This window comes from Leptosomus discolor, chromosome 6, assembly GCF_034619465.1.
Source record: "Leptosomus discolor isolate bLepDis1 chromosome 6, bLepDis1.hap2, whole genome shotgun sequence".
Lineage (NCBI taxonomy): Eukaryota > Metazoa > Chordata > Aves > Leptosomiformes > Leptosomidae > Leptosomus > Leptosomus discolor.
Genome location: NC_141396.1, coordinates 24,930,741 through 24,949,858, shown reverse-complemented (window position 1 = coordinate 24,949,858; position 19,118 = coordinate 24,930,741). Strand labels below are relative to the sequence as shown.

General features: G+C 42.7%; 1 protein-coding gene across 1 annotated transcript; it reads left to right on the top strand.

The window, feature by feature from the left end:
* Window positions 1-665: 665 nt before the first annotated feature.
* On the top strand, window positions 666-9,705 carry DUSP13B (dual specificity phosphatase 13B). Its single transcript, XM_009946042.1, has 3 exons — window positions 666-856; window positions 1,537-1,754; window positions 9,491-9,705. Exons 1-3 carry the CDS (start codon window positions 666-668, stop codon window positions 9,703-9,705), a joined length of 624 nt encoding a protein of 207 aa, XP_009944344.1.
* Window positions 9,706-19,118: the final 9,413 nt, after the last annotated feature.

Genomic DNA, 19,118 nt, shown 5'->3' with positions numbered 1-19,118 from the left:
TACTTACATGGCTAAAGGAAAACTCAGCATACCAAATTAGTAACTTGTTTCCGTACCCACCGGGTAGCTACATTTACACAATACATTTTCCATGGCATTACCTCTTTCCATTCAAAAGCAGAACTCTCATCCTGGCATATTGAGGACCGGGCTGTTTCACTGCAGTAATAATAAAGTCTAGAATTCCAGACCGTAGTATGATCTTTTCCACTTCCTATGAAAAAAAAAAATTAAAAAATATAGTCATGAAGTTTTAATCAACTGTTTCACATAACTAGAAAGAACGATTGAGTAGTCAGGTCAAAATAAGCCTGCTCAGGCTCTGAGCCTAGGAGTTTGCAGAAGCTTTCACTTCCAATTTGCCATAATAATATAAAACTTTGTTTTAGAAGCACAGGCTTCGAAATCATTGTCTGGACCACAACATGGGACTATGTGAGCCACTGGACTCTATTGCTTAGATTGCAACAGTATTCCCAACTCCAGTCATGGCCTCTGCTGTGATAAGCATATAAACACACAAGACAGACAGTATCTGCCCCCAAAAGCTTACTACCGTAACTGTGGGCAAGCTTTGTGAGGGGGTAAGGGAAGGTGAGAGGAAGAGAGGGCAACCTCAGAAATGTCTCTGGCTGGTGGTGAATGTCTGCCCTCCACCTTTCAGGATGGCCTGGGACTCCCTGTGCAGCGGGGACCTACTGCGCCCCAAGATCAGAAGTGCCTCAAGCCGGACATCTGGCAGCCAGGGCAGTGCCAGAACACCATCCCTGGAAGAGCTGCGCCACATGCTTTGGACACACATGGACCCCACAGGGCACGTGGATGAAGTCTGGCCAAACCTTTACCTGGGAGACCTGTAAGACAGAGGGAAGGGTTGAAGGTGTTAACTCAACTCTTAGCCCCCATCCTATTTCCCCCCAAATCTTCCACTATTTATTTAAAAAAAAGAGCTAGGCACTAATTTGGGGACCCCTCACAGTAAGTGAACTGTGCATAGGATCCTGTAGCATAAAGAAAAGACATCCTAAGTACCCAAAAAGAATATTGCCCCTCCTGATTTCTCCTCCTGCATTAGTACAGGAGTCCCGCACTGCAAGTGCCTACTGGGGCCATGGCATTGGTACTGCAGGCAGTCATGCCAGAGCTAGGTAAAACAGAATCAACCTCCATTCTCTTCACATTGCCAGATGGCATCAGTCCCGTGAACCGATGGATGCTCAGCAGAGGTGACTAGGTGAGAAAGCAAACCAGAAAACTCTTGGCTTGTGCAGAAATATGACCACCACCCTCTTCTTTTTTGTCAGTTGAGAAGAACAACCTAAACTGACATTTGGGAGAAAAATGCAGGAAATGTACAAGTCAGTTTCTTAACGAGTCACTTTCATCTTGAAGCATTTTGGTGGATGTTTTTGACCTGATCAACCTGTCAGAAAACAGTCATTACAACTTCATGCAGTTTTAATAAACTGCACCATCATCCTCATGTTCTACCCTGCATTGTAATGCAGCCTGCATAACCCACTGTCCGTCTTCCAGGTATGTTGCTCGTGACAAAGCGCAGCTAAGCCGAATGGGCATCTCCCATGTTGTGGATGCTGCTGCTGGGCGATTTCACATCGACACCGGACCCAAGTTCTACAAAGACCTGCCTGTGGATTACTATGGAGTAGAAGCAGAGGACAACCCAAACTTTGATCTCAGCATTTACTTCTACCCAGTTGCTCGATACATAAGAGCAGCACTGAATTCAAGAGGTAACTAGACCATCTGTGCATGTTGCATATCTTCTGCATAGGACCCAAATAGAGCAAATTATCAAATAGTATGTGGCATAAACCAGCCACCTGCAGATGTGGGTAAGAATGGAGATACCCAAACCAAGTAGTGTCACGCCTACCTCCTGAACTCCCACAGTGAGTGGGAGTTTCCCTGAAACAGGGAAGGATACACTGAACAGGCTTTCAAAGGGGTTTTCCCTATGCCTAGTGCTATTCATTACCAAAAGACAAAATAGCAAGTATCCTTTATTACCTATAGGGACACACTGATTTGGAAGGAGACATGTACACTTCATCTTTTCAAATTAATGATGGGATTTAAAATAAAAGCTGGGATGGGGTAAAAAGAGGGGCAAGCATCATATTTGAGCAAGAAGAATCAACTATAATGCTACAGCCTGTGCAAGTCCTACAAACACAGGATAAGGAAGAACTTGCTGGGAAGCAATTCTGTAGAAGAGAACCTAAGCAACACCACCAGCCAGGAGAATGTCATACTGTTGTTAGAAGGAGTATAACCTCAAAACAGGAAGATAATCCGCAAAATCCTTGGACTCACTAAACACAGACCAGGTACAATGTCAGAGGCCTGGGGCTAGTGGGGGATCATTACTATTAAGAACAAACCTTCAAAAAGCAAGTCTCCACTGTGCCACAAAACTGTACAGATACCCACTCAAAAGTAAGTGATATAATAGTAAGAGAATAGTTATACACTCAGCAAACTCTTTTGCTTGCACCATGATGAGCTTTAATATCAATGAGGGTCCTAAAATACTAACTACCCAGCTCAGTTGTATGCAGCTAGTAGATCTGATTCACACCATACAAGCTAGGAGAGGAAGACACAGTAACTGAAAATAGAGTACCTCCATGCTAGATACCTCAGCATTTACTGCCGTTTGGAGAGCTTGACCCATCCCATTAGAAAGTATTCGCCCTTATGCAACTGAAGGCGGCCTCTGGATTTCAAAACCGCTGACGTATTTGGGGAATTTGGTTCTGCACCCATTTCTATTACAGCAAATTCTGTTTGCAATGGAAGTCATTACTGGTGGTGCTCCAGAGAAAGGTAAGATCCAAAGTCTTTTAATGCATGTGTAAAAAAAAGTTCCAAATCAATTGACAAAATTCAGAAAACAACAGACGAATCATGGTGGCCACAAAAGCAAACAAATCCAGTGCTTTGCAAGATGCATGCCCAATTCTGAAAGTTTTGAATGCAGAACAAGTTAGGGCTCAAGGCAAACACAATGAACTCATCATGTCTAGAGTGCATATTTATCCCTACTCCCAGGCTTTTAGATATTGCTTTACTGAACTCCATATGGAAGCAGGGTTCTTGGAGTGGAGACAATGTGAAATTCAATCACATACAGTCCAGCTGTTGCTGACATTCATCATTTTAAGGAAAGTGCAACAGTTTAGAAAATATATAAACAAGATGTTCTGGAAGCATAATTTCCTGAGGTACAGAAATTTAGAGCTAAATACCCATGACCTATGCAGGAATGAGACAAGGAGGGGATTGTTACTCATGTAATTTAGAAGAAAAGAAAAAGTGGAATTTATTTTTTTTATTTTGTTCAGCAGTGATGCTGAAGAAAAGAATTATACCAGCTGACAAGAGGCCTGTTCATATTAAATTCAGGATGTAACAGGGTACTTCTGTTTAATTGAGAAGTCATTTAAGACTGCTGCTTAACTACTACAAGCAAATTCAACATCTTTCTTAATGGAATTAAATTATCTTTTTCACCTGGGAGGATAAGTCAAAGTTAAGACTGTATGAGGCACAAACATATTTAAAACTATGAATCAAATACTTATTAGAATTAAGTAAGAACCGTTATCCCACCATGCTTGAAGAACTCCAGGAAAAAGCATGCATATTTAGTCCAGATTTCTACCTTAGCTGAACAGAATATATCTTCGGTGATGTAAGGAATTTATTTTTAAGGCAATTTCTTCAAACCTGGATGCCAGAGCATGAGCAAAAGGAATCAGGGGAGCATGCACTCACATGCTCCTAATTGGGAGCTATTCCTGTCACAGTGGTCAATGGCTGCATTGCACCCTGAATGACTTCCTTCATTGTCTTTGTCATACAGATTAAGAAATACATGCACTACTATTGCAGCCATGTCATATAAGCTTTATTTTATTAACTCTGCCTCCTTGGCTGCCTTTTCTTCAGCACAGCCCTGCTGTTCCTTTGCCTACATAACAGAGCTCTTTGGGAAGGCTCAGCCAAGAGCAAGTGTATGCACAATCTACCCCCTTCTCTGCAAGGAAAAACGTGGTGTCAGGGAAGTACTGGCCTTCTCCCTCATGCTCATTCTCAAGGGGCTACACCTTGAATATCAATCTCACCCCTTTGCACAGCCATCTGTACAATCTGAATTCTTCTGGAGTACAGCTAATCCTAAGCATAAATCAGCAGAGTTCGGTAAAGTCTAGCAAGAAGAGGGATAGAAAGAGAGCTTCAGAGTGCAGATGAAAGAATGCCACAAAAACTATTAAACACCATGCAGACATAAAGATTTCCAAGTAGAGAGCTTCTCCTTTTATTGACCTCCAAAAATGTCTAAAACAGGTAGGTTAAAATCACCCATTAACTTCCTGAAATGGCAAACCCTCCCAAAGGCATTTCCCTCCCTCCACTTCACTGGAACAAATGAAAAGCTAAGCTCCCTCTCCTGCCGCCTTCTTGGTGGTGGTGGTTATGAAAGAAGCTTAACTTAGAAGAAAAGGGACCTCTCTCTTCACTCTGATGTAGGTGCATTACATACATATCAGTTTGACCTCCCATGCTCCAACAGATGACAGCCCTTACCTGTTCCGGGAGGTGTGGGAAGAAGGGATGCACCACCATTTAAAGTTCTCCGTAGGCTTCTTGCTATTTTCAGCTATGACAAAAAAGACACTTGATTAATCAAGAAATAGACAATTAATTCTGCACCTGGCTACAGGACTGTGGCTAAAACATAACAGGAGATGAGAAAACCACAGTGGAGCGGGAAGAGCCCCTGGGGCCCACTAGCCCAGCTGAGCTCTCCTCCTGGTGAGCAGCATAATACTGCTGTATTCAATGGAGTGAGGGCAGCTGGGGCATTCACTTGGGGTGACGGATCTGGAGCCTGGTCTTAAGCCAAACTGAATTCATCCTGCAAGAAAGCAAGGGCTAGTTCAGGACATTTAGCTCAGTTAATGATGAGTAGCAAAAGGACAATAAGATATTATGTGTTTTAATGACTGATTTGTTCAACAACATTGAATTTCCCAACTTGAATTTGGCCAAAGTTGAATGTGCAACCTTATCCCTAGTGCAAACTCTTTGATGTCAGTAGAGTTACAGCAGGCATGAGCTGGATATAATATCCATAATCCGTTGTTAAAAACCAAGTGTTATTGTTCTGCACAAATCCCAGTCAGATGACAGTTATTGTCTGCCTCTGGAAAAAGTAGCTCGAGATGTGCAGTGCAACATTTCAAATAAGGATTGCAAGATTTAATAATGCCAGAAGCTAAGGGCCCCCACTTCTCCTCAGTTAATCCCATTATTCCTAAGGGATCCTGTTACATGCTCAGAGCGAAGGTTGGAACATGGCCCTCTAATGTAGGATCAACTTCTCTTTGCACTGTATATTAAAACAAATTAGGGCAGGGAAGGCAGAGTTGGAGGGTGTCAGCTTGTGGCATAGAAGAGCTGGTTATAACCTCCTTGCCCACCCCATGACAGGGACATGTACCATGACTGCCTCTCTGGACGCTGCTTTCCCAGGCTGGAGTCCAGCAGCCACCCAGGAATCTGCGCCTTGGTGCTGGGATGGTGTATCTCAGCTGCCCCCCAAGAGAGGCTGATGCAACACGCTGTTGTCAAGCCCACTGCGGTCAGCCCACATGGTGCAGACACGCTTTGGGTGCTAGTCAAACGCAGTATATCATGGTGGGTTCAGACTGTCACTTAACCCATTTACAGCTACTGCTACAAAACAGGGGCCTGAGCCTGTAAACAAAATCAAATAGCAACAAAGCTTTTGTTTCCTGACTCAAGTCTAACATTCGTTTGCTACAAATAATCACATAGTAAATTCAAATCTGCTTTCATTAGAGCAATTTTACGTTAATTAAATTATTTCACATGACTGATTTATCTGCAACAGTCATTTTATTGTCAGTGTACCAGCATTTATCATAACCTCTGTGCATGGTAAAACAAAGGCTAACAATGTGGCATAGATATTGCACGTGTAAAAGAGATAATACACCTGCATCCTCATGGGAACAAGTGTATTAGAGAGCCATACAGATTAGGTCCAAGGACAATAGTTGGGCCTCGTACAGGCTTCTGTTGAGACACCTTCTAAAGCTAGTTGCTGATCTAGGAGGACTCTTCTGAAGTGCAGATAAGCCAGAGAAGCAGGGAAGAAAATTTAGTGTGTTCTTACTTGCTACGTCCTTCTCTCAGACACAGAGTTAGATACAAAATTGCAGAAAGCCAGTCTGTACAAGCAGGAGCCTGGAATTTGTTTTGCTTTCTGTGGCCCCCAAAAAGACACACCAGGCAATGTTTAATGGCAGCATCCATTCCTGTGCTCAGCTCAGTCTTCAGTTCCAGACTGCAGGCAGAGCTGAGCATTTTCAAAGGGAGAAGGCTCCACTTGGGTGGAAAAAAAAATGGACTCAAAAACAATTTTAAAGAAATTAGGTTCAGAACAGCAAGTGTTCTGTCCCCCATCCAATTTCTGGCCAAATTTAGATTGAATTTCAAAATATTTAGTGTTTCAAAATCAAATCCAGCATCAAGGCCATCTCTTTTTTGTGGGGTTTTGTTTGTTTATTGTTCCCTCCCTGGTGCAGTTCAAACCAGAATTTCTTTTTCTTTTAGTTGCAGAGTACCACTAGCTTAGAAGATGTGACTGCAGAACATGTTGTTCCTTGGCTTCTGTTATCTGGTGTGTGTGTTAGGCTGGCTGTCTGGATTTCCCCAGTCCCTGCCACTAGGTTGCAGTTAGGCCTACTGCAAACTACTGCAAAATGGATTTTCCAAAGACCTTGTGGACTTAGCCCTATTTGCAGTATTTCTTAAAGAGAACGTGTGCTCCCGACTCCTTTACGTTCCTCTGAAAACCTCAGACTGGGGTTATTTGGGTCTGAAATGAGTCCTCTGAGGAAGATAATACAGCATACATAGCCCACAAGGTTCGTGTGAAGGCTAATGATAGTGCAGCACATTGAAAAAAAAAAAAAAGTCTAGTGAAAATTCTAATTATTATTATCTTTTAGGAGGGATACAAAGCATTTCTCCATATTCCCATAAAAAACAGGACTTCACTTCCAAGAAGCCCCATGGAGTTAATGGGATTGACAGATAGATGTAATTTACCTTGAATAATGGCATCAGTATCTCAGTAAATTCTATGAGGCTGTATCTGAATTGGAAAACACAAGTGGAAATCACTTGATCTTCTAATTCTGCAAAATTGACATTATGCTGGAAAAACCTCTCCTGTCCTCTAAAGATTTTGATGCCCAGTTCGAGTCTGCTGACACCAGAGCTGTTTCTGCAGCTTCCTTGGAGACTATATTTGTCCCTTTATTTCTACTGAAGAGATGTCTATCTTTAGGGCTGAGCTCAGATTTCTCATGCCAGGATAATGAAAGGTGGCTGTGTCACATACATTGTGGAATTCAACACTTCTCTCAACCTGCTGGCCAAAGCAGGTTTTTACAACACATGCTTGCGCTCTCTGAGCATGTGGCTATGCCATCATCATTAGTCAGAACTGGAACGGTTGCTAAATAAATACTGTCACAAACAAAACAGGATTTAAGATGAAAAGCTGTGCACAAAGTACCCAGAATTAACACCCAGGGAGATGGGGGCAATCAGTCTGAGGGTTTTGGCTGTATCTAGGCTCATCATCCAAGAAGGATATTTTTGTTTTACTCTCTGGTAATAGAGAAATTAAGATGCTGTAATCACAAACAAAACAAGGAACTAGCCCTGAAAAGCTGTCCGTTCTTTCTATTCCTCCTTACATTTTACAGAGAAGCAGCATCTGAGATACTTTATTCCATCTCCAAAGGAAAAAAAAAAGGCAACATGGGATTGTTTTTACTTATTTTCATCTTTTTCTGGATATAAATTGTATTGTTAAATTGCGTTTTGTACAGCTATACAATTAGTAAACAAGAGACTACAAATGTGCCAGTCTAAAAAAAATAAAAATTACAAAAAATGTAGAAAATATTTAATTTCATACTTGTGAAGATTTCCAGTGAAGAAGTCTTCTAAAATTTTCACGTTAAAAAGACAGCATTTTTTTCAGCTGCCTTAATGGGAGACAGACCTGTCCATTAGGTGGTCAAAAGTTCAAACCTGAGTCTAATCACTGGTTACTTTAATAATGCTCAATTGCTGAGTCGTGGTCTCTGTGAAAAGACTAGGTCTGACTGCTGCACAGGACAAGAGAGTTTGAAAATTTTCAGGCATGCCTATAACTGAGTAGAACAACAGGACATTTTTTTCCCCAGTTAAAAATTTCTCATTGAATCATACCATTTTTGTGAAAGTTGAAGTGCTTTACAGTATTTACAAGATGCAGGTTTTCAGGTTCCACAATGAGTTCTTTGTTCACATCCAGAGGTAAAGGACTACAAACCTGAGTTTTTCCATCTGAAAGCAATCCTTTTGATAAAACTTCCTTTAATTTCACATAAAGGCATTTCAAAAAAATGTTTATCTCCTTCCAGCATAGGTCAAAGACACACATTAGAAACTGTGAAGCAGTCATCATACAGAATTGTGTTGCTAACGGAAGCAGCTTGAGAAATCACAGCAGAAAAACCAAAAGCAGGGCAAAGGGAAAGAAGGAGCTATACTCCTGGATCCCTGGAAGGTCTTCCCTGAGGCTCGCATACAGCAACATGGAAGGACTCATGATATTCCTCTTAATGAACTCTTAATGAAGATGCACACCTCACACTGAAATCTCTGGGGAACTCAAAACATTTCATAAAATTTTTTTCTAGCGATTACCTAGTACAGAAGGGAAGATAAAGGCATTAGGGAAGGATAGTGACTATAGATGTACAGGGTAGGCTACAGAAATAAGTAAGCTGGTGCAAATGGTATATACAAACAGGAGCTGTTCTTAATGGTAACACCCATTTTCTCATACACTTCCAACAAGGTTTGGGCAGCAGTCAGCACTCTCAGAAAACATTACTGCCCTAAGCAAAGAAGAAAAAAAGAGCTTGTGGAAAACAGGAGTGTTGCTGTAATAGCAGTGAACACTCCTGAACACTGCATATTTGAAATCCCAAGTTTCCAGGCCCTCTGGTAGTAAGTAACCTGCCAAGGCTGCTTCCTGTAGCATAGCCTCCCAGTATGAAGGCTTGAAGCTTTGCCAGCAAGTACATCACTCCCAAAACCCCACGTGAGCAAGCAGGGACACCATGGATAGCCAGCTGGGCAGGAGGGCTAAGGGCATGCCATCAGGCTAACAGCTAAGCCCAAACGAGTAATCATGGATTCTGGAGTACGATTATGAATTTTCTGTTCCCAGCCATTAAAATTCCCCAACCAGCAACTGCACCACATCTGCTCAGTCCCAGTATCAGTACCACTTCCATCTCTGCTCCAGCATGACAAACCTCACCATTTGGCCTCCTGGCAAAATTGCATCTCTCTTTCCTTTTTCCAGGCAAAGTACTAGTTCACTGTGCAATGGGAATCAGTCGATCTGCAACTCTTGTCCTCGCTTTCTTAATGATCTGTGAAGACATGCCCCTTGCTGATGCAATTCGGACCGTGTGCTCACACAGAGGGATCTGCCCCAACTCTGGCTTCCTTAAGCAGCTTTGGGAGTTGGACATCCAGTTAGGAAGGGGGAAAGGCAGAGGAGCAGAGGCCTGCTAGTGCTGAGGGGGCATATCTGGACCAAGAGATGCTGCCCTCACTGAAGACAGCACAAGGAGGCTGCTCTGTAGCTGCACAGAGAAACTCCTTGGGAAACGGCTGAGCATGAGAAAAATGGTAGGAGTTCAGTATGTATGTTTTGGATAAGCCCACTAATTGGAAAGAAAATGAAATAAAGAAGGATTCAAACCAGCAGTTTTGCCCACCTGGGCCTGTTTATTTAACTACCTGTTGGGCAGGGCATAGGGAGCAGTTGGGTTTTCATGCAGCATTGAAAGGCAGCACAGTCAACTTGAAAAAAAGACTTTTTACTTGCTTATAATTGCATTTATATGGCAAGAGGGAAAATGGCTAAACTAGTAAAAAGAAAAAGAAAGCACAAGGTTTTTAAGGAAATCTTTTAACATTTCACATCCAGCTGGCACAGCGTGAGACTTCAGGTTTTGCAAGCTGCCACACTCCTTTAGTCTGACATGGTAACACTAGTCAGGATCCAACTCAGACCTTGAGCTCCCTCTGTTAGAAGCCACAGAGGCTCTTGCTGGGACCTTCACGAGTCCTTTCAGTTTCAAAGCTATGGCAAATACTCAGAACTTAAAAAGCCCACAAAATCCTTAGGAGCCGATACTGGAGGTCCCAGCCAGATGCTGCACCCTGGGGCACAGCTATCAACAGCCTCACTGCTGGTCAGAGGGAAGGAAGGTGTAAAGCAAGAAGAACACTCAGAGCATGTAGGGCAGCAGCAGTGCCAGACAGAAATGTTCTCCTCTTGACTTGCAACCCAACGCTCCAAATCACATTTCCCAAATCTCCCTGTTTTAACGGAAAGCCAGAACCTAGTGTCATCATGTCAGAGCAAAAATGAGCAATGCCTCTAAAAACCCAAAGCAGCAGCTCTGCATTTCGATTACTCTTTTACACCCAATTGGCCACATTTAATCTTGTGAAGAACTCGAAGCAGATATTTGCTTCAGTGCAATCACAGCCACATACAGAACATTGGCAAATGCAAACAATATAGAATTTCCACTTGACAGCAGATTAATTTGGTGTGATGTTTTCCCTTGAGAGGTCTAAAGGCTTGCAGTTCTGAAAGTACCCTGCAGTTTGTATTTATAGCACTATGGATGTTGAACAGAACAAGAGAAGCACATACTCATTCTGAACTGAAGTTTCTTTTGCCTCCATATATTAAAAAAAATTAACTGAGCATAGCACACTTCCACTGCATTTCTCATAATGCAATATGGAAACATGATTTCCCTGCAGAGCCTATAGAGAAATTCAGGTGGTGTTTCCACTTCATAAACATACTAAGTAACACACAAGCAATGCCACAAACTAATTTCCTCTCAGGGAACAGAGAGATGGGTCTTCCCTCCAGAAAGGGTCCCATGCTTTGAGACTGGAGTAAGCAGTCAGAAGGGAGGTCATAGCTAATGATGGAAAAATCAGTGAAGTTATAGCTTTCACAGGCCTCTTACTGGCTGCCACAGCACAGAGATTAGATTTCAGCGAGAATGGTGGCTGAACCACTCCTGGCACTTGGGTCTGCTCCACCTCGGTCTGTCTGGGGATCCCTTTTTATTGGAGATCATGCTGTAGCTGTTTTGTGAGTAGCCTTTTCAGTTGTCTTACTAACCACTCCAAGTCTCTGTAACTCAGCCTACGCCAAGTCAAATGGCACTATATTAAAGCACAAGGGGTGTATGAAACACAACAGTCCAAAATCTCCATTCATTGAGCCTTTCAGGACAGGTCATAATTCCCAGCAAGCTATACATCTTGAAACATCTGTAGCTGCAGGACAGAATTTAAAGTGAACAACTTCTCAGAGTGACTGAGCCTAAATTTATCTCTGTTGGCCAGTGGAGGACTATTTCAGCTGGCCACAGACAGTCATAGATTCCCCTGCCATGTGTGACTTGCAGCTGGGAGCAGTAAGTCCAGCTGGAGCTGCAGCCCACCAGGAAAGCCAGGGCACTGGCAAAGCATGGCTGCTGGCTGGATGTCACTGTTACAGGTGTGTAGTGGCAGCTTCCTCTTCAACCTGGAAAAAACCCAACCAAACCATGAAGAATGAGAGGTCAAAAACACTGACCCAAAGACAATAAAGTAGCTATCCAACCCCAGGGGGAAAAAAAAAAAAAGAAAAAAAAAATCCCCTTCTAGAAGAGCCTGAGCTGATTCCAGTGCTTTGCATTGCTGCAAAGTTCAGACAGTGGTGGCTGGTCCCCCCATCTCCTTGCAGTTTCTCCACCTTCCAGAAGATGACAGTACCTGAGCCCACCATTACCTTCCCTCTGTGCAAGGGGTGCAGCATCATGGAGGTGGCCTGACAGGGGCAAAGTGCAGGCTCACTAGTTGATGACAATTGAGCAGGCCTCATCTCTGACCCACATGTGTTACATGCTGAGGTGGCTCATTGCCTCTGTGCTTATTTAAGCAAAAGTTTCTTAAAATTACAGCTGGAATTAAGACAAAGAAAATGAAAACAATATTGGGGGCAGTTCCAGGTATTTCTTGTGCAAGCCACCAGCTCAGCCCAAGAAACAAGAAATAACTTCTTTCCACCACAGCCATCCTTGCTAACAACAGGGCTTTTGGTCCTGGCTTGCCACTATTGATTTTGCTGCTGCTGAGTCAGGCAGAAGCCGCCCCACTCACTCCCCTGCAGGTGTAGTGCCTCTGCAGCACCAGCTGTAATCACACTTGCCCGGTGCCCTAACTATCACCTGCCAAGAGCAATGTCAGTTGAAACTACAGGCAGGGTGGAAGTGATCAGAACAGCAGATTCAGACATATGAACAGACAGAGCAGCATTGATGCTACCATCTTTTTCACGCCTACTTCTTACACAGTGCAGAGCAAACACTGAAATTTATTTATGAACACCTATCCATTCTGCAGGCTTATGAAGGAGCGACCTCCAGCACCATGGTCCATCTGGTGTACTTCCCACACAGTAAGTCTGCAAGGGAGGATGGGTGCCTTAGCCCCTTTTCACAGACAAGGCACCTGGAGTTTGCCTGAGCTGCAGCAGCATGTCTGGGGAAAAGCACAACGGGATTGCTCTCCGGCCTCCAGAACTGGCACGAAAGCATGAGAATAGTTTTCTCAGATAAGATATCTTGCCTTCACCAGCTTTTCCTCCCAGACTTTCAGCAATGATAAATACAGAGAATATTGCTGCGGGCATGTCTGCACTGTGTTATTTATCCTTTGGATTTGTGCTTAGGGTTTTGTTTGCAAGAAGAAAGTGGGACCATAAATCTGCTCTGCAAGGAGCCAAGGGAAGAGAGGATAGAAATTTTCAACAAGTGGCATGGAAGGAGATGATGCCAAGGACAGGTTTCCCATGGAAAGAAATGTCAGACAGGTTATTTCCCAGGTACACACTATGGGTAGTGGCAACAGCTAAAAGCGTCAGCCTTTTATTTGCAAGTACATTAATTCATTCCTCCTTGCACATGTAGTTTTGAGATTGCTGCAGCAAGGATGGCCCTCCTAGGGTACCTTCTTAATTCACAGCTTTTGCCCTTTTTCTCTTACCAAAAAAATAAAATTAAAATTCTGAACTCGTACTAGAACAGACCACAAAGCTGAAAAACTATGTGTGACCAAGACTAACTTGTCAGGGTTGAGTACCAAGCCGCTAGACAAGCCTAAGCTGACCACATTCCAGAGTGACCATTTTGTTCATGGCCTTCAGTGTACATGACGGCTCTGTGGACACAGCGCCGGTAGGTGAGGATAGAGGCAGTCTCATAGGCAGATCCTCTGGTTCTGCATTACACTGGCCTGTTCCACTTTAGCCAGTGGCTCCCACTTCTGCTTTAGCTTCAGCACTGCCCATCAAGTTCAGATGACTTTCTTCTGCATAACCCTGATGTCTAGATCATGTCTGCCCAGCTCCTGCCAGGCTCTCCAGAATTGCAAAGCACTAAGTCTACTTGTCAGACGCTATCATGCTCCTGTTATTTTTTGTCTTGTATTTTCCTGATAACAAGGCTGAGCTATGTGTTACTGTGGAGAGGGTCTTCAAAATAGCTTGTGCTTTGCAAATTTACTTCATCGTCTAAGGTTCAAAGACTACAGGCAGCTCCTAACTCCAAGTCCAACAGGAATCTAGGGCCTGTGAGGCTTTCAACAGTTAAGTTTTCTTTAGGCTACAATTATTTTGCTTAGAAACTAGACCTTTGATCTGTTGCGGGAGGCTGCAGTTTAATAAAGTCAAACAATTTGCTCTTTGCAATGTACTATTTGTGGTACAAGTATCATTGAGTTATACTGCTCCCCCTCAGCACTGCCTGCTGGAACGCCGTCTGTTTATACACAGGAAGCACTCCTAAAAATACCCAGTGATGTTAGCAGAGGATCTGTCTCTGTCTCTCCTCCTGCTGCTTCTGCCTCCATAACATCCTTCCATCATCTTCATGCTCAACAAACCTGGATGTTCAAGTAACCCTATCTCTGTCTTAACCTCTTAAAAAAAAAAAAATTGTTCTTTTCCTTCCTCCTCTCCCACTAGCCATTTTCCACTCTGTCACAGACCAACTTCCATGATGTTGCCATGCCACATCCCATTTAGTGTATCCTTGCTTGATCACTAAATTACAGTGAAGCCCACATCATCTTTATCAAATATTTGAGTACATCTACGTGGCTCTGACCACTTTTCAGACGATAAGAAGTCGCCAAGTTGGGGCAAAAATAGTACCAGGAAGAGAGTAACATCTTTTACTTTACTTTAGGAAGGGGCATTTGGAGACCACAAAAGACGACGCAGTACTCTCCACAGGCTAACTTTTGAAACCACTCTCAGGGAAGTTACCCTGGCAAAAAAGCATTTCCCAAAGGAAATACCATTGCAAATAAAAACATTTTCACAGTAGTATAAATAGAAAATCTGCACAGCAAAAGTCCAGGCAGCTGACAAAAACATCAGTTATTAAACTTCAGGTAAAATTCAGAAGCAGGTCTGGGACTTAGCTCACACTTCTGATCTGTCTGTTGTCCAAGACGTGGGCAGAGCCTCCCCTCACACAAAATGCCACCTGTCAAGGGATAGGGTCTTCCAGTTGCTGCAGTCTGAGCCTGCTTGTTGTCAGTCATCTTCATGACCACAAAGATCTTCCAACACATTCAGTAGGCACCCAGTACATTCAGTAGGCACCTAGCACAGACTGAGATTTATATCAGTGCAAAGGATCTTTGATCCTTCAGTCTGTCCACATATCACCAACTTCTTTTCTGTAGGTGTTGAGCAGACAGACCCTAAAAGTAAAAGCTCAACAACTCTGCTGTTGTAGTAGAGAAGATCTACCCTTGTGGTTATTCCATGGGTACATGTCTTCTGAAAGGCAGCTGCTCTAACAAACCCCTTTCTACGAAAACAAAGCATCTAATTCCTCCTAATTCAATAATACTTACAATTAATCAGTTCATCTAATATTAAATATCAACAATGAAATAGTCACAAAAATTTAGAACCAAAATGATTCCTTAAAGCCCTTAAGATTTCTTTTGGAGGACTAACAGTTCTTAGACAAAAATTCCCCAAACCCAAGAAGCACAGAACTGTAAGAAGTGAGACACTGATAATTTTTGCACAAAAAACATTTAGGATGCTTACAACAAATAAATAAATAAACAAACCAGTTCTTCACAAAACCCCCACCTATCACTGGAAAACCATTATGCAGAAAAGAGCGAGCAAGGAATTATTTGCTCAGCTCTGGTGACAATTGGCTGTTACTAGAGTTATTCTGACACATTGTTTTGGAGAACATCTGTTTCCACTCTGACTCCTTTAACGTTCAGATGTGAAAAACAAAAGCTCATTTTCATGCTGTGTCTCCCCTCTTCAGCTGGCAATAGTTGCATGATTATGAAGTTATTGTTATGCTGGATGATCTGTTTGTCAGTTTATATTTTCCTATCATATCTATTTTTAGCTACTCATTAGTATTACTTGGAGCCTCTCCTATAAATCTTAAACATTTATAGCACATCTCAACAATTCATCAAATGGAGCCAACCTCCAAGGAAAGGAAACCCAAACCACTTCCCCCTGCTCAGCTGAATGAGATTCAGATCCTTGTCTTTTAAACTTCAAACTCAACGTTTTCCCATCTGCTCTTTATACACAACAGCCCTTTTGCTCCACACCAATATTTTATTCTCCATTCATAACTTTTTACTTCCCTCCAGAGGTTTCCTGATGCTTTTAGTCTTCTGGACTCATAGAAGACTTGGATTTTGGAGGGTTTCCCCCCCATACTCCATTGAAGGGGAAAAATAATCATTTAGCAATGAATGGCCACTTTTCATTACTCCTTCACAAGAGAGACACAGCAGGATCCCAGGGCTGGAATCAAAGACACTTTTCTTTGCCATTCTCACAAAAGCAAACCAGCATTTTATCAGAGACTATTCAAACTAAGGATATTTGGAAAATTAAATTTACTTTCTACTCTCTGTTCTATTCATTGACTTGAATTTTTAATCCTCTGTGCGTGCATGTATAACTATCAATCAGCTGCACAATTTTTGTAGCTATGGCCATGCCTGGAGGTACCAGTACACATCATTTGGCCAGGTCACCCATGCAGGGAACATTTCTAAATGGTTCAGTCTATAATGGCCAATGACAAGATGATTTCAAGAAATAATAACCAGAAGGTGTTGCCTGGCCAAGAGTTTTGCAGAAGAAAAATCTCCACTCGTGAAGAAATGCCACCCTCTGCCAGGCAGTGCTTGGCTGTGCAGCAGCTCCTGGCTGGTGGGATCAAATACTGCCACAGGCCAGGGGAGATTGCTCTTCTCCTCGGCTGTCCTGGGGAAATCCCAGGCTTGCACATTTTGCACATTTGAAGGCTAAGCAACGCATTTCTCAGGTGCAACTGCTAATTGTCTGTATATAATTAGCTGGTACTCAACTGGAACACCACAACTGACTAAAAATCAGACCGACCATCTTTTTAATTTCGTACATATTTGAATTAATCAAAGCAGACATCATATAACATGAAATGAAAACTCTACCAAGGAAAATAGTTCTGGCATACAAGTTAGTCTTACAGAGTGACTTCAATTTGAACAGCTCATCTGATCAGGCAAAATAGCTGTATGTTGCTTTTTAGGTAGGAAGTGCTTGGGAGAAGGCAGTAACAGAAAGGAGTATTTAGATTTTGAAAGCCAAAGTTGCTTTCCATCAATTCACACAGTTCCTCAGTTCAACTGATGTCTTTTCCTACTGCCAGTTTTCATGGAAGAGAAAAAAAAATTAGTTTAGTCTCAGTTAAACCTCCATGTGGTTACACTCTGATTTTACAGTCACTATAACCTCCAGCAAGTCCTCCAGTTTCTAACCAATCCTGCTTCGCACCAGACATACGTCAACTTAGCCGCATCTCTGCTATCCCAGATCCTTTTGGTTAGATGTCAAGTATCAGTGCCATAGCAGTCCATCTAGCCAGTCGTCCAAAAGCATTTCAACAGATGAATACTAACACATCTTTTTCAGGCTAGGCATGTTGACGACAGTCATCCCAATGTTCAGAAATGCCTGCCTGCCTGCCAATAAAGATGTCAGCTTGCTAAAAAAATAAAGAAATAAGTTTTGGGCTACTTGGAAAAAAAAATCTTGGGAGGCTAAAAATTCTGATTATTCTCAGTTATCTCATGCAACGTACTGCAAGAGCACTTCTGGAGTGCTGTGATTGTATTGGCAGAATATTGTACTGGGGAATATCAGCTCAGAATGTGGAACACAGACATTTTGAAAAAAAAAAAAACAACAAAGCAAACTGTGCAGGCACAATGACTCACAGAGATGAGAGATGACAGCAGCAAACCCAAGCAAGTCAAAGAAAGCACCACCACTTCAGGATCCCTTCCCCATCCCAGCCACTTTTCCCATGAAAAGAAGTACGCCAAATCCCTTACAATACTTCCAAATTAAAACATAAGATTAAACTGAAGATTACACAAACTATGAGGTTCAAATCTTATCCAGATTTCCCTTAGCACTAGACACTTACAGACCTGGGATCTTAAAGTTTATTATGGTAATAGTAACCTTGGATCCAGAATCACAGCTAGAGTCAGACACGCATACAAATGATCCCTGTATCTACCTAAGCAAGAACTGTATTTCTGCCAGCCCCAGATGTTCAGAACTCCTGTATCACTCCCACTCCCTCCCCATTGTGAGAATGTCTTTATAAAGCACAGGATTTTATTATTATTATTTGTCTTAAGGTTCATTGTTTTCATGATTCTCTTGACAAGGGCAATAAATTTATATTCCTCCTCCTCTCCTCTGCCAAGGAAAGCTGAGATTCTCTGGTAGGTTCAGGAGTGCATACCATGTTATGAGACATGGAAAAAGCTGTGAGAGCTACAGTAGTGCCACCTGGTACACCACAGCAGTGTCCTAGGGCTAAAGCAGCTGGGAGCACATGCTGTTCCATTTACTTGGCTATGCCTTAAAATAAGCAGTGCCAGGGAAGGATGTATACGTACACATATATTACAGCATCATCAACATCCATGACGCTAGGACATTGAACAAATCTCTTCACCTACCAGCAGCTCCAAGCCCTGCTCTGTCAGCTTTGAAAAGGAACAGCCCTTTGTGAGCTGTCAGTCACACTAAGATCCCTACTCAAACTGAGATTATTCCCACCAGAAAGGGGACATTTGACTAGGCCCTGTGTTATCACATATAAAGTGATGGAACAAATCTGTGTCTCAATTTGAAGGGGATCGTTTCCTAACAGAGCCATAATCAATCAATTTTTTTAAAAACATCTGGAAAGACCATATAATAATATGAGTTATACAAGGCTTTAGTCTTTCGAAGGAAGATTTAGCTACATTAGCCCATTAGATGCATGAATTGCCCAATTTTGAAGCTATCCTTTAGTATACATATACTCAGATGAGGGTTTGGCTGCAAAAGCAGGGAGAAAGTTGTGTGCCACTAAGAAGTAAAGGTTGTAAGATGAACCACTACGTAGTCCAAAGGAACCCATTTGCAACAATGAAAACATTATTATTTGCTTTAGTAGCTAATGGTATAAATATTCCATAGCATAAGAAACATAACTCAGAGACAGAAAACACCTCCAATCTGCACTTAATGCTACCAGGATGCAAGAGACAAGCCCCATGAGCGTGCAGCAGGCTGGAGTGGCAGGCAGCCTGGTGTGTGCCAAGCCACCATCCCTCTGTGCTTGCCTTTAGGACTTCCTCAGATGCTAGTGCTCACCCCCACAGGGGCAGAGTGATGCTTCAGCCCTGAGCACAACAGTTACTGACTGCGGGGTGGCTAAAGGGACAGGAGAAGGGGGCAGGATGTAGCAGGGACCACGGGAGGACACAGTCTCCAAGTCGCTGTGATAAGC